Genomic DNA, 15,663 nt, shown 5'->3' on the forward strand with positions numbered 1-15,663 from the left:
GTGGGCGAGGTGCAGGAAGAGCTCCAGGCTCTCGTGGCGAAGCACGAGGCATTGGAGTTTGACTCAAAGACGCGGGAGTCTGAGCTTGCCGCGGCCCTCAAGAGCGCAAGAAGTGCCAAGGCCGAAGCCCAAAAGGCCCTCCAGGAGATCGACGCGATGAAGAAGATAGCGGAGGATAAGGCTATCTATATGCAAAGCAAGCATGTAAAAGTAAATTACCGATTACTTACCCGAATCCGGAGCTCTTCAGGAGCATTCGCAGATTTGCCCCGCAGCGTGTCCGATGCCGCACAATTTTACCAGGCCGAGGATGGAAGCTCAATGGAGAAGTTGTTCTGGTCTCAGTATGCTGAGGCCGAATACCTGGTGCCAATGAGCGACCAACTGAAGCAGATGGTCGAGCTACATAAGGCGGCCGATCGGGACATGAAGAGCTTTATAGTCCGGCTGTGGCCTGGCGACGCCCTTCCGAACATCTTCTTCGGCCTGGTGAGGCAGCTTGTGGATGCCTGCTCGCGGCTGGAGGTCGTCAAGCAATCTGTCTGTATTGAAGGTGCATGTCGGGCTTTCGCCCGTGTGAAATTGCAGTGGGTCAAGCTAGACGCCGTGAAGCTGATCAAGGAGGGGCCGCCGGAGGGCAAGGAGCACCGCCACCCCGAGATGTACTACGAGGGTGTTCTGCCGGGTGCCCGTCTCATCGTGGATGAGTGTTCAAAAGATGTAATATTTGAATGAGACTTGCTCGTTTTATCCTGTATTTATGAAAACTTGTTTCATATGCGCTATGCAACGCTTGTTTGAATTTAAAATATTACCTTCTGTTTGGTTGTTTATCCAATCTAAGAGATGGCTAGTCCTCGGCTTCTGCCCCCATGCCACGAGTGCTGGGGTGTTCGGGATAAACCTGAGCACTCTTGTTCCCATGTTTGGGTCCTTCGAGGGAGGTGCTCAGCACAGCGAACAAGGCAACCGGACTAATAATGCTTTATCACTCTCACTTAGCCATAGAATTCTATAATTTTAAATTTCAGCGAAGCCCCTGGTATTCGGAAGGCCGAATTTGGGGCGCGATACACGCCTTTAAGCCGGATAGGGCCGGCCCCTCGCTCTAAGCGGCATAAGTCTTTAGGGACTCGAAAACCTTGCCGAACAGCGACCAGTCTCTCGCCTTATCATGACAGTCAGTTTTAGCTTTCTCTACTGAGGTGCTGAACCCAGCAGAACCGGGGCACAATCGCAGTAGTTCTCCTAGCGCTACCTTAGCCGATAGAGCAGAACATAAGGTACCAAAACATAGGAGCCGGGCAAACCCAACATTTGACCAAAGACATGATTCGGAGCTGATGCATATAATGCTATAAGTTCGGGGTGCCGCACTTATGAAAGTGTTCAGACTTGTCACACCGTATTGTGAGGTACGTAAGCCCCTGGTGTATTAGCCGTACCAAGGTGTACGGTTGCAAGGCGTCATTAATGAACACACGCACATATAAATATAACATGAATGCAATAATAGTCGTAATGTCATGCATTGTTTATTAAAAAATTGCGTTAAAGCAGAGTGATACAGATAGTGCGATAAGCAAAGAGTAGGACTATGTCCCCTCCAAGGGAAAGCTAAGGAATGATATGAAATTGAATATTTCGCTCGTTACTGTAATCAACCTGGGAATTCCGTGGTATGACGTAGCTGTCTGCCTCCTTGGTTGCTGCATCATGTGTTCGGCAATAGTGCTGCCGGACAGTGTTTCCAGAGATTAAGGTCCTGAAAAGAAAAGAAAAAATAACCAAATGGGAAGCCCCTAGTGCGGTTTAAGCCGCGTCTTGGGGCGTGCCGCAGTTGTGCCCCCCTCCCCACCTGTGCCCATGGTATTTTTAATGCGTAATTATGTACGCGCAACACGAGTTTCGCCGTTGGGCTGGGATTGGGGTGGCCGCCGTATTGCTACGCGAGCTCAAGTCGCGCCAGGTGGTCTATTTGTCGATTGCTCCGAGCGCGCTTGAAGGTGTCCGGGCTTTGAAGCGCCGAACTGGTTGATTGCCTTGAGAGGCTGCTTTGTGCTTCTGCTGCGAGGGCCGCGGTGTGCTCCTCTGTTCGGAGGGAGCGCTCTGTGTTTCCATTTACTGTAATAACTCCGCGAGGTCCTGGCATCTTGAGCTTGAGGTATGCATAATGCAGTACCGCATTGAATCTAGCAAATGCAGTTCGCCCGAGCAGCGCGTGATAACCACTGCGGAACGGGACTATGTCGAAGATTAACTCTTCGCTTCGGAAGTTATCCGGGGATCCGAAGACCACTTCCAGTGTAATTGAGCATGTGCAATGGGCCTCCACACCTGGAATGACACCTTTAAAGGTCGTTTTTGTGGGTTTGATCCTTGAGGGGTCTATACCCATTTTGCACACTGTGTCCTGATAAAGCGGGTTCAGGTTACTGCCGCCATCCATAAGGACTCGAGTGAGGTGGAATCCGTCAATGATTGGGTCTAGGACCAGTGCGGCAAATCTGCCATGACGGATACTAGTGGGGTGGTCCCTGCGATCGAAGGTGATCGGACAGGAGGACCAAGGGTTGAACTTTGGGGCGACTGGCTCCAACGCATGTACGTCCCTGAGCGCACGCTTCCGCTCCCTCTTGGGTATGTGGGTCGCATATATCATGCTCACCGTCCGCACTTGCGGGGGAAACCTCTTCTGCCCTCCGGTGTGCGGGTGCCGGGGCTCCTCCTCGTCATCGCTATGCGGCCCCTTGTCCTTGTTTTCGACAATTAACTTGCCGGCCTGCTTGAACACCCAACAATCCCTGTAGGTGTGATTGGCTGGCTTGTCTGGGGTGCCATGTATTTGACACGAGCGATCGAGTATACGGTCCAAGCTGGACGGACCCGGCATACTTTTTTTGAATGGCTTTTTCCGCTGACCGGGTTTAGAGCCTTTGAATCCGACATTGACTGCCGTATCCTCAGTATTTTCGCTGTTAATGTGGCGCTTATGTTTGTTGCGACGTGACCTGCTATTGCCGTCCTTGGTATCTGAGGTACCATGGTTCTTTGATATGTTATTACTGCGAGCCAGCCAGCTGTCTTCTCCCGCACAAAAGCGGGTCATGAGCGTCGTGAGAGCTGCCATAGATTTCGGCTTTTCCTGACCAAGGTGCTGGGCTAGCCACTCGTCTCGGATGTTGTGTTTGAAAGCCGCTAAGGCCTCCGCATCCGGACAATCGACGGTTTGTTTTTTATTTGTAAGGAACTGAGTCCAGAATTGCCTGGCCGACTCTTCTGGCTGCCGAATTATGTGGCTCAAGTCATCGGCGTCTGGCGGTCGCACATAAGTGCCCTGAAAGTTGTCGAGGAATGCGGCTTCCAGATCTTCCCAACAGCTAATGGAGTCCGCTGGCAAGCTGTTAAGACAATGCCACGCTGGTCCTTTGAGCTTTATTGGGAGGTATTTGATGGCGTGTAAGTCATCACCGCGGGCCATGTGGATGTGGAGGAGGAAATCCTCAATCCATACTGCGGGATCTGTTGTGCCATCATATGATTCAATATTTACAGGTTTGAAACCTTCTGGGAATTGATGTTCCATTACTTCGTCTGTGAAGCATAAGGGGTGTGCGGCACCTCTGTATTGGGCTATATCGTGACGCAGATCAAATGGGTCTTGCCCGCTGTGTTCGGCCCGGCCGGATTTGCTTTTACTGTATCCGGCGTGACGTTTATCGTCTCGCAGAGTGGTGCGCCGTCGTGATCCGTAGATCGATCTTGCATGCTTTGCTTTGTCCTCCAATATGTCTCGCAGGTCTGGCGTATCTCCCCATGCCTTTTTATTTGAATGGCGTCGGGGTGGAGGCTGAGCTTTTGGCTGGAATGCCTCTCTATCGCGGCCACGAGGTGGCCGATCAGCCGTATCATACGCTTCTTCCTCTAGTCGGGGTAGTAACCTGCACTTTGGGTAATTCTTGGAGGGGCACTCGAGTTTATATTCCTCGGCCACGAGGACTTCAGTCCATCTGTCAGCTAGCAAATCTTGATCAGCTTGAAGCTGCTGCTGCTTTTTCTTCAGGCTATTTGCCGTGGCCATAAGCCGGCGCTTGAAGCGCTCTTGTTCGACGGGATCCTCTGGTATGGCGAATTCACCGTCGCCAAGGCTTGCCTCGTCTTTGGAGGGGGGCATGTAATTGTCATCCTCCTCCTCTCCGTCTGCCGCTCTCTCAGGAGAGCTGGCTCCTTCATCCTCCTGCTCTAAATCTTGCTGGAGGGGATTGCTGTTGTCTTCGGCACTATCCGGAGTGTTATTATCTCCTGTGCCGGTATCACCACTTTTGCTTTGGCGGGACTTAGAGCGGCGCCGCTGACGTCGGCGCTTGGGTTGCTTCTTGGAGGAGTCATCCTCCACTATCTCGTCGCCATTCCTTCGTTGGGTGTATCCACCATGTATATGTCATATGACGAGGTGGCTTTCCAGTGCCCTATAGGCGCTGGTTCATGTTCGTCTCCTACATCGTCGTCCATACCGTGGATGTCTTCGGAGTCGAAGTTGAGCATGTCGGTTAAATCATCGGCAGTGGCTACGAAGTGGGTGGTGGGTGGGCGTCGAAGTTCTTCGTCGTCCGCATCCCAATCCTGTTGGCCATAGTACGGCCAGGGCTCTCCTGACAAAGAGAGAGACCTTAGTGCATTCAGAATGTCGCTGAAGGGCGAGTGCTGAAAGATATCCGCGGCGGTGAATTCCATGATCGGCGCCCAATCGGATTCGATTGGCAGGGGTGCGGATGGTTCGGAGTCCGGAAAAGAGTCTGGCACCTTGGAGTCACGGGCTGCGCAGAGGGTTAGGCTGGGGTTCGGCTCGATCGCCGTTGGGATTGCAGCCCCTAAGGCGGTGTCTAACCACCCGTCCTCGATTGGCGTAGTTGGCTCCGAGCTAAGGGTCGGAGCTGATGCGGGCGCGGCCTCTGGGGTACTGTTCGGCGGCAGAGCTAGGTCATACCCATCATGACAGTGCGGCGCGCCCGGCTATGGATCGGATCCGTCGAAGATCAAGTCTCTGCAGATGTCGGCCGTGTAGTTCAAACTTCCAAATCTGACCTGATGGCCAGGGGCGTAGCTTTCAATCTGCTCCAGATGGCCAAGCGAATTAGCCCACAGTGCAAAGCCGCCAAGTACGAAGATCTGTCCGGGGAGAAAAGTCTCACCCTGGACCGCATCGCTGTCAATGATAGTAGGAGCCATCAAGCCTAACGACGACGACACAGAGGAACTCTCAATGAAAGCACCAATGTCGGTGTCAAAACCGGCGGATCTCGGGTAGGGGGTCCCGAACTGTGCGTCTAGGCTGGATGGTAACAGGAGGCAGGGGACACGATGTTTTACCCAGGTTAGGGCCCTCTTGATGGAGGTAAAACCCTACGTCCTGCTTGATTGATATTGATGATATGGGTAGTACAAGAGTAGATCTACCACGAGATCAGAGAGGCTAAACCCTAGAAGCTAGCCTATGGTATGATTGTATGTTGTGATTGTTGTCCTACGGACTAAAACCCTTCGGTTTATATAGACACCGGAGAGGGTTAGGGTTACACAAGGTCGGTTACAAAGGAGGAGATATCCATATCCGTATTGCCTATCTTGCCTTCCACGCCAAGTAGAGTCCCATCAGGACACGAGACGAAGTCTTCAATCTTGTATCTTCATAGTCCAACAGTCCGGCCAAAGGATATAGTCCGGCTGTCCGGAGACCCCCTAATCCAGGACTTCCTCAATCACCAAAACCACCAAGGGATTAGTTGCACTTCCAAGTCACCGCAGCCTCCTTCTCCCCCATCACCGGTAGAAAGCTTACCCGCCGAAGCCTTTCCTTCTCCACCACAGGCGGCCGCCTCCTCTAATTCCCCTCGCCTTCCTACGGCCCGCGCAGACGCCAGCTACTAAATCTTGCCTGGAGCAGCCGGATCCGCCTGCAACGCGACACCAATAGAAGCTCATGCCCGGATGCATGGTGATGGCGGCCGTAGTCCGCCCGCGGTAGGAAATGGGTCCGCGGTCCGCCCGCGGCAGGAAATGGCGGCCCGAGCTCGAATTTTAGTGGAGAAGATGCGGGCGAGGACGACCGAAGCTCTCCACGGCGCGGGGTGGACGGAGGTGGCCGGAGGAAGCAAGATTCACAGGAGATTTGGGGAGGTGCGGTGGCGAAATGGTGGGCGGGCGCGAAAATTTTCCTCCCGCCAAGGCTCACTTGGGATAGGAGAAACCACAAAGGATGAGAGGAAAACACAAGATTTGGCAGTCGACGGTCGATTTTTACAGCTCGGCCTAAAAGTTTGTACGGGTCAGCCGAATATATGGTACCTTTTCAGGTTGTTTTTGGGGCCCGATACCGTATATCGACGATTATTTTGCGGGTCGGGCGGATATAGCGGATCTGCTAGAGATGCGCTTATTTTTGGGATATATGTGCAATACTGGTGGTTTTTTTCATAAATAGAAAAATGTGAGGGTGTCTGTGCAAAGATACATCACGAAGAGCGTCACTCATGCTGGTGGGGTCATACACATGATGCACCCCCATACGCGTATTGTGATCATATATGCATGCTTGAGTCAAGTTAAATGACCATAAAATGGTATTTTTAAAATTCTAGCATCAAACTGAAATTACGACTTAAGTTTCTATGACTCCAAGGGATATTACCTTAACTAGCATAACTATGAGGTGGCAAAGCGTGACAACGGGAAGCTAGCTCTCCCTCCCTTCGAATTCAAAATGGGGAAAGGCTCTCTCTGTCTCTCTCGCGCGACTGGTTGTGGCGGCCAAACGAGGGCATTGGCGGCGGTAGAGGTCAGTTATCCCGTCTATACCTCCCCCCCTCCGGCATCTCCCCTATCCCGCTATCGCGGTGGCATTCTCATTAGGATTCGACGGCAGTGGCGGTGAAGGAGGCTTGATGTGCTAGGCGGTGGCTTTGGTGGTGCAGATGGAAAGCGGAAGCAGGGTGGTGAACTAGAGAAGAGGAGTTGGCGCTAGTAGTAGTTGTGATGTACAGATCCGAGCAGACAAGATCTTGTTTCAAAATCTCTTCCCCGCTCCACAACCCACCTCTCTGCTGCATCTGCCTGGCACCTCTTCTCCCGCTCTAGAAGCTTCCAGAACCTTTGCCCGCGCGGATGGAGAACCAAAAGAATATTGGCCTCAAGGTACTGCTGCCTAACCCCTCTGCCACGTCTGTACCCACTCATTTCGTCTCATTTTCTCCCCTTTTGTTCCGCCGCTTCGTTTGTATTAGAAGGGAGAGAGAGGATTTGTGGAATTGTTCGTTGTATTCCTTGAGCCTCGTGGGCATATGTATATAGGAGTACAATGATCAACTTGGAGTACAAGACAAGCCAGAAAAAATCCTAGTCTATCTCGTCTTTCCTAATAATCAATGTACTCAGCATCCTCCCGCAGTCACAACGGTAGCGACGCAGACGGTGAGACTGGAGAAAAATCCGAAGGTAAGCCGACAGACACCTCCCCACAGTCGTAACGGTCGATGCATCGCGAAGTGGTGGCTGGAATGGAAACCGACGAGGTTGCTCAAGCAAGGCGGTAGCCCTTTGCGCCGTTTGTCGAGGTAGCCGAGAGCATAGGTGGTGTAACCGTAGTCGAGGTAGCCGTGCGAAGAACGGCGTGGTCGATGCCGAGTCGGGGTCGTCGATGTCGAGGTAGTCGCCATGGAGCCGCGGAAGAAGAGCAGCGGCGACCTAAGGAGGCGGCGGCGCCGGTGGCTAGAGAAGGAGCACGACGGCGGTGCTCGAAGTAGGCGATAATGAACCTGACAGCGTGACGAAGACTGGCGCGGACGGTGACGTTCCTGCGCCAAGGGAGGCGGCGCGGCGCATATCAGAAGGAAGTCAACGCGCGTGAACGACGTGGACCGCGGGCCGCAGCGTTACGGCCCGAAGGGGCGACGCAACGGCGGCGGGCAGGTCGGGGCGACGACGGGGAAGACCTCAGGAAGGTTGCAGGGATCGCGTGCCATGCTCGCTACGGCTCGACGGGGCGACGTAGCGGCAACGTGAGGGTCGGTGCAGCCTCGGGGACGGCCTAGAGCGGACGGCCTCGGTGCGGCGGTTGACCGCGGGCCGTGGCACTACGACCCGAAGGGGCGACGCAGCGACAGCGCGCGAGGTGGTGCAACCACGGGAACGGCCTCAGGGCGACGGCGGAGATCATGTGCCGCGGCACTACGACCCGAAGGGGCGACGCAGCGGCGGCGGGGATCGATGCAGCCACGGGGAGAACCACGGGGCGGCGGCGCTGCGGCCCGACGGGGCGATACAGCGGCAGCCTGTTGCTCGATCGATGAAGAGGCATGTAAACTTGACGTTGATCTTCACTAAATCCTGCGGAGGCGTGCATCGAATTATCAGACTGGACGGGACGGTGCGGGAGCAGGAGCCTGCTATCAAGGAGATGTGCCAAGGTAAAACTGAGCGAATTCCGTCCTTCTCGATCGAAGATGTTTTTTTTTTTGACATTTTGTGATTTTTACAGCTCGCTCTAAAAATTTGTACGGGTCAGCCGAATATACGGTACCTTTCGGATTGTTTTTGTGCCCTATACCGTATATCAGCAATTATTTTGCGGGTCGGACGGATTTGCTAGAGATGCACTTAATTTTGACGTATATGTGTAGTACTAGTGGTTTTTTTTATAAATAAAAATGTGAGGGTGTTTGTGCAAAGATACATCACGCCGAGCGCCGCTCACGCCGGTAGGGCCGTACACATGATGCATCCTCATACGCGTATTATAATTTTATATGCACGTTTGAGTCAAATTAAATGACCATAAAATTGTATTTTTAAAATTTTAGCATCAAACTGAAATTACGACGCAAGTTTTTATGACTCCAAGGGATATTATCTTGACTAGCATAACTATGAGGTGGCAAAGCGTGACAAAAGGGAAGCTAGCTCTCCCTCCCTTCGAATTCAAAATGAGGAAAAGCTCCCTCTGTCTCTCTCCCGCGACTGGCTGCGGCGGCCAAACGAGGGCATTGGCGGCGGCAGAGGTCAGTTCTCCCATCTATACCTCTCCCCCTCCGGCATCTCCCCTCTCTCGCTATCGCGGTGGCGCTCTCGTTAGGATGCGACGGCGGTGGCGGTGGCGGAGGCTTGATGGGCTAGGCGGTGGCTTTGGTGGTGCGGATGGAAAGCGGGAGCGGGGCCGGCGAACTGAAGAAGAGGAGTTGGCGCTGGTAGTAGCTGTGATGTACAGATCCGAGTAGACGAGATCTTGTTTCAAAATATCTTCCCCGCTCCACAACCCACCTCTCTGCTAGTCTGCTGCATCTGCCTGACACCTCTTCTCCCTCTCTAGAAGCTTCCAGAAGAATCTTCGCCCGCGCGGATGGAGAACCGACAGAATACTGGCCTCAAGGTAATGCCGCCTTAACCCCTCCGCCACTTCTGTACCCACCCATTTCGTCTCATTTTTCTCCCCTTCTGTGCCTCCGCTTCGTTTGCGCGCAGAAGCGGAAGCTTCTGAGGACGGTGCGGGAGCAGGAGCCTGCTATCAAGGAGATGTGCCAAGGTAAAACTGAGCGGATTCCGTCCTTCTCAGCCGGAGATTTTTTTTTGACATTTTGTGATTTGGATAATGCAGCCCTGAAGGAGATGGAAAGCAAGGTCAAGAACCTCCGGGACGACAACAACCGGCTCCGCGGCGAGCTGTAAGATCGAATGCTTGTGTTGTGCGTGTTGATTTGGGTTCGCTTTTATTTCGCCGGAAATGACGGCTGAGACGCTGGTTCTGCTCTTGTTGTTGTTTCTTTTATGCCAGGCTCGACAAGGACCGGCAGCTTGCGGTGACGCGGACACTTTTAGTTGACAGGGAGCGTCAGCTTACGAAGACCCAGACACTTCTAGCTGACAGGGAGCAGCAGCTTGAGGCCCGGACACTTCTGGTTGACAGTGAGTTTTCCCTTGTCTAATTTCGAGTTATTCTCCCTTTCCCATTTGGTCCAAGTTAATGCCTGGAAGTCTAGAGAATGGACATTGGTGGTGTGCTAGCGTAAATCATGCATGTGTGGGGACTAACACACGTCTTCTTGAAATGGAGAGCAGTAATGTCGCCTCAGAGCAACTTATCTTTGTTATAATCTGAATTTCAGGGAACTCACATATCTTAGTATTTGAATAGTTTTGACATCTAAGAATTTGAATGGTGTAAGCAACTACTTCTCCAGGCTGTGACCTTTCTATAGATCAGGCTTAATTATTTGAGTAGATTTTTTATTCTTAATTTGTTGGTTACCACATTCCTTTGATGTTTAGTTTATTGTAGAAAGTGAACACCGAAAGCACTGATTGTCTCAGCTGATTCCCCTTTATATGATATATATTTATGCTTGGAATAGTGGGTTGGAAGATTGGCAACAATCAAGACACATCACATGATATTAGTCAACAAATTGAACAGTTATTGTGATAGTTCTCACGATTATAGTAATATATTCTAATTGGATATTGTTGTATCAAATTGCAACATCATTCAAAAATGTAGCACTCTGAGAACAAATAGTTGTGGTCACGCCCTATTGCAAAAGTACACTTTTGCAGCCAAAAAAAGATGTAAAAAAAATCATAGATGAGCAACATGACAGAAAATGTGCACATGCAAAAGCATGACCATTTGCGAACTGTTCTCTTGAGTAAGACAGAAACTTGTGCGCATATAGTTTGCTACGCTGGTCCTTCATCTCTTTGTCTTTTTTTTACAATCTTTCATAATTTTGAACAACTTTTAGCAAGTGCACATGTTATAGCATATTACAACCATGATTTTTTTCCCGCATATATTGGAAATTCAAGGTACATGTTCTATAAGTGAGGTGCGGGTGCAGCTGGTTGTGGAAAATTCACATTTGATGTTTGTCAACTGCCAACTGTACTGGGCTGTGATACTGACCGCGTCTTACTAGCTTGAATCAGTTACTCAATTTTACAATTATGTCTCTGAAAGTTTAGGATTTGATTAAATGGTTATTGTATCCTTTATGCAAGTGAAAATTTCTCAACAAACCTACTTGCATCATGTTATTTTCTACTTCTGTAGTGTGGTGTTTGGAGAGCTGATTGTTTTGCATTTATCTGCATATCTCTACCATGGTCCAAAATATGTTTCACATTCTGTTTAGTTCTAATGAACATTAAGTGCTTACCCAACATTTTTACATTTTCTAGTGCTTTATTACTACGCCCTGCGTTGCAATATTATTGAAGTTTTAGGTTTGTCCTAAGTCAAACTTGTTTAACTTTGACCAACTCTATAGGAAAAATGTGTTATGATCTGCAACCCCAAATACACATAGTATGGAAATATATTTTATAAAGAATCTCATGAGACTAATCTGGTGTTCTGGATGTTAATATATTTTTCTATAGACGTGGTCAAACTTAAACAAGTTTGACTTAGGACAAACATAGAACTTCAATTATTTTGGAACAGAGGAAGTATATTGCAGACACACAAAAGCCTCAACACAGTAATGTAATTCATGGTTATTTTACTGTAAAAAATCATGGCTATTTTATACCTGGTTAATCAGGTATACAAGAGTAATAACACCCTACTTGTTTCTTGAAAAAAATTGACACATTATGAGGCACAGCAGTCCTCTGTAAATTCACCTATACCTTGTAGATTGCCAACAATTCTATTTCTATTTCCCATTCTTTTTGGTGATAACCAAGTTGATTTAGCTGCAATTTTATTTACTCTATTCTGCTTTGCTTATGCAGCAAAGGAGTTTGAAACAGAAATTTTGAGGCTTAAGCATCTGTTGGCTGAGAAGAATGATACAAATAACTATGCAGCTCTAGTGTCTCCTGAGACAATAACTGAAGTCATACAGAAGCAAACTCCAGTTTCACCTGCAAGAACACCGGTGTCAAACAGAACGAATACAGTACAGTCCAGTGTGAATGCCATTGTCCACCATGGTAGCTTTCAGGATGAAGCTAGAGAGGCAAGTTGTTGAAACAGCCCAACCACTTTGCTGGCAGTGTAGAAGTATGCAAGGATTAATGATTATTTTGAGCTTTATATTGTTTGCTAAGCCATTTTTATGGCTTGCATTGATTCTGTAGCAGGACTGCTGTAGAAGAGGTGTTCGCACCTCAGGTTAGTGATAATGTACAAGTGGATTGCAGTTTGTATTTCTTCTCATGCCTGTAAATTGGTTTGACTTGTAAGTCTGTTGCTTTCAGGCAATGGGGCAGATGAAAGTTCTTGTAACTGTGTGTATCATATGCTGGTTGAATCTTTAGTAATTTTCACTGAAGAATGAAATAGAAGGATTCTCACTTCCAATCTATCATGAAGCTAGTGGTACATGCAAACACCAGTTCTAACGTTGTTTAATTTGCTACAGAACATTTGTAAAATATATGTGACACTACAGTTATTTATGGTTTGCATTTTACATTTTGGCCTTGATATTTACATCCATGCATGTGATTTTATATGTAACTGGGCAAGCTGGGATATCTGGAGAGCAGTTATGTTTAGAGTGGCTGCCTCTGTAACTTGAAAAGTGGCTCTTTAAACTGCAAAATGTGGTACCTAAATACACATTCAGTGTCATCTTGCGTTCTAGCAAGAAACTTTTTGTATCATAGTCCCTCCTTGATATGGCCTTGCATTTTAAACAGTTTTATACTTGTGTGGACTTTATTAAATGTAGGACCATGTGCGCAATATTGTCACGGTGACAGACAATGGCGATGTTAGAGAATGGACTTATCAGAACAGATTTCTGTCCCTTAGTTGTTGTTACCAGCACATGTCGTAATTATGGCTATGAAATTTTGATGATCGTGGAGTAAATCTATATAATATTCTTATACTTGTTCACATGTTGAGGCTATGTTCCTGTCAATTAGTAATAGATATAGTAGTATGTTGGAGTGGCATGTTACCTCTTATCTGTTGCATGTGACCTCTCTTTCTATCACAGCATTTGCTTATATTCTGGCATTAAAGATGTTGATCCGACATGTGCCTTTGTTTGTCAACAAGGAAGTACCTTCCATATGATTTTGCATCAGTTGATGTTTCATTTTGCGCTGTTTATCATAACGATAGAATTGTTTGTCAAAGGTGCTAACGCAATCTTAACTGAGATCTTCAAGCTATTGTAGGTTATAATTTCACCCTTGTGTGGTTAGAGCAACCCAATGGCGACAAATACTCTTCGCTAGGCACCCTGGAGAAAATCGCTTTAAAGTGGATGAGAGTGCAGGACATAAGGTTTAGCAAGGCAATTTGCCCTGTATTCTTTGAGCCGATATCCAGTCTCATCAGGCGAGGCCGATGATAGTCCTGACATCATATTTTGAGCTCTGGATGTACATGACTGAAACTGGGACTGTTGGCAGAACTGTCCTTCATATGTGTGTACATTTGCTGGGGAGATTGGATGATTTGCACCAAGTTTCCAAGCGCTTGGAGGGTTCGTCCTCGTTTTTATTGTATAATTAATCATTCGCCACAACTTTTGCCTGCAGTTTGATGTTTTTTCAGAATACACCAACAAAACTTATGACCGAACCCGCTTTAATTCAGGTTCCTATTTGCGTCTCTCGGTTCAGTCGTCAGGCTTGTCTTGCACGTTGCTGACCACCACTGCAGCTTGTACCGCCGGCCTAGCATTATACCCTGGAGGAAGGAATCAAATTGCATGAGAATGTGCCTGGTGAATTTCAGCGGATATGGAGTGTCATCAGAAAGGCCGATTACTTAATATTATCGACTTTTGGCAGAAGAATGCTTGCTGTCGTTTCGTGTTTATGTTTTCAGCATGCAAAATTCATCCTTTGCTGTCAATTGCTGCACCCCTGGTTTGAATAGACTATTTCTTGACAACCTCTACTTTTTATACCTAGGCAGGCCTATCACAACCTAACAAACTCCACTTTTTATACCTTGGTCCTAATGTCCTATTACAAATGCTTTGCTTAAATTTGCAGAGAGTTTTGGGAGGACGGCCTAACTTAACCACTGTGACTGTTTTTACATGTTTTGTTGTTGTCGTATATAAGGGTTGCTCTCGGTTTAAACAGTTTGGCATGAAACCAACCACGTTTTTTCAGTTTCGAACATGCCAACCAAAAAAGAAACTCGAATCAGTTACATGTCGCAAGTATCCAACAGTTGAAAATCTATCGAACACCTGATTATTTCAGTGAAGTATATGCCCATCTCAGCGATGGGAGAACAGCATGACATGAGAAACAACAGGTTTGCTAAACCCACCGAGCAATCGAAGCTCCAGCTGTTGGATCAATCGACGCCAACATGAGAAACAACACTCCAGAATCTATCCAACACCAGATTCGATCAATCGACGCCAATGTGGAGCCGCCATTCCAATAGATCCCGCCTTGTTCCTCTTTACGCCGGCTTGTAGAGCTTCTCCACCATCTTCCTGAACTCTGCGCACACAAGAAGGAGAACGGAGCATGCAGATTCAGAACCAAGAACAGGTTGATGATCAATCAACATGGGAGGTTCCGAGAACGAGGGGGGTTTACCTTCTTGATTCGCCCAGAGCGCGGCCGCCTGTGTGTTCAGGGGGGAGTCGTTGTTCGGCTCTGCGTCCCAATAATGAATCACAGATCAGATCAGACCACACAAGACAACAAGTAGGGACAGATCTGACGGGACGAGAGAGGAAGGAGTGAGAAGCGTACCTCCGAGCAGGCTCTGGATGGAGAGGAGGATGGTGCGGACGTCGTAGGCGGAGGACCACTTGTCCTGGAGGATGTCGAGGCAGATGTTGCCGTGGTTGTCGACGTTGGGGTGGAAGCAGGGGGTCTCGAACCGCACCTTGGGCGGCTTGTAGGGGTAGTCGCTGGGGAAGGCGAGCGCGAGGCGGTAGGAGGTGCCCTCGTACGCGGTGGCGGCGGATCCGTCGATGGTGCCGACCCACTGGAAGATGTTGTCCCCCTCCGGGAACGCCGACACCCCGGGGTCGCCGCCCATCATCAGCGCCATCAGCTCCGACTGCAGCCGCCGCACCACCGACTGCCCGTCCGCGCCACGCGCAGCCGCCGGCGCCTGCTTCCCCGAGGACGCTGACGCTGCCCCTGGTGCGGGGGCCGCCGGGACGTTGCCGCTGCCGTGCGACTCGCTGTTCTCGCCCCTCGCCATCGCTCGTTCCGTGCGGGGGATGGGTCGAGGAGAGGAGCGGATCGGATCGGATCAGCGGGAGGGTGGAGAGGTCGGGAGGGTTTGGAGGGGAGAATTGGGGAATTGAGACGGCGAGAGGGCGGTTATTTAAAGGTGGGAAGGGACCGGTGATTCCAGCCTAGTGACCGTTGGGGTTGGGGTTGCAGGCTATCGCTAGCTGTTCGATTGGATTGATTCAGCCGTTGCAATTCATCGCAACAGCGTTGCGGTGCGGCCGGGTATGGCAGCAACCAGGCCGCTGATTCCAACGGCTAGTTTTGCGGCGGTGGCAGGGCAGCGGCACGCTCATCTCGCCCTCGGTCACGTCCATGCAGGGCACCCTGGAATGATCTGTGGCACCGAAGGCCAAATTGTTACTCTCCTCTTAAAAAATTAGACCAACCGCGGAGAGAGAATGTGAGACACAGAATTCGACCTAAGAGGGGTTA

At 49.5% G+C, this 15,663-nt stretch overlaps 2 protein-coding genes across 6 annotated transcripts; one reads left to right on the forward strand and one right to left on the reverse strand.

Annotated features, from left to right (window-relative positions):
* Positions 1-8,931: 8,931 nt before the first annotated feature.
* On the forward strand, positions 8,932-12,359 carry LOC125543698. 4 transcript variants are annotated; one of them, XM_048707154.1, is made up of 7 exons: positions 8,932-9,053; positions 9,362-9,421; positions 9,514-9,574; positions 9,647-9,713; positions 9,824-9,954; positions 11,785-12,011; positions 12,136-12,359. In XM_048707154.1, the coding sequence occupies exons 1-7, from the start codon at positions 8,979-8,981 to the stop codon at positions 12,169-12,171; spliced, it is 657 nt and encodes a 218-aa protein (XP_048563111.1). In that variant the 5' UTR covers positions 8,932-8,978; the 3' UTR covers positions 12,172-12,359. The 4 variants fall into 4 exon arrangements, with proteins under 4 accessions (XP_048563111.1, XP_048563112.1, XP_048563113.1 ...); XM_048707155.1 differs by having other exon boundaries at positions 8,951-9,053; positions 9,365-9,421; XM_048707156.1 differs by lacking the exon at positions 8,932-9,053 and adding an exon at positions 9,062-9,239.
* An 892-nt stretch (positions 12,360-13,251) lies between these two features.
* On the reverse strand, positions 13,252-15,302 carry LOC125543699 (ubiquitin-conjugating enzyme E2 20-like). Of its 2 annotated transcripts, XR_007298712.1 has the most exons (4): positions 14,737-15,302; positions 14,578-14,637; positions 14,300-14,478; positions 13,252-13,702 (listed from the first exon to the last, which is right to left on the reverse strand). XR_007298712.1 is itself a non-coding variant. In XM_048707158.1 (3 exons), exons 1-3 carry the CDS (start codon positions 15,194-15,196, stop codon positions 14,438-14,440), a joined length of 561 nt encoding a protein of 186 aa, XP_048563115.1. In that variant the 5' UTR covers positions 15,197-15,302; the 3' UTR covers positions 14,198-14,437. The 2 variants fall into 2 exon arrangements, 1 of the variants encoding a protein (XP_048563115.1); XM_048707158.1 differs by lacking the exon at positions 13,252-13,702 and having other exon boundaries at positions 14,198-14,478.
* Positions 15,303-15,663: the final 361 nt, after the last annotated feature.

This window comes from Triticum urartu, chromosome 3 (assembly GCF_003073215.2).
Source record: "Triticum urartu cultivar G1812 chromosome 3, Tu2.1, whole genome shotgun sequence".
NCBI lineage: Eukaryota > Viridiplantae > Streptophyta > Magnoliopsida > Poales > Poaceae > Triticum > Triticum urartu.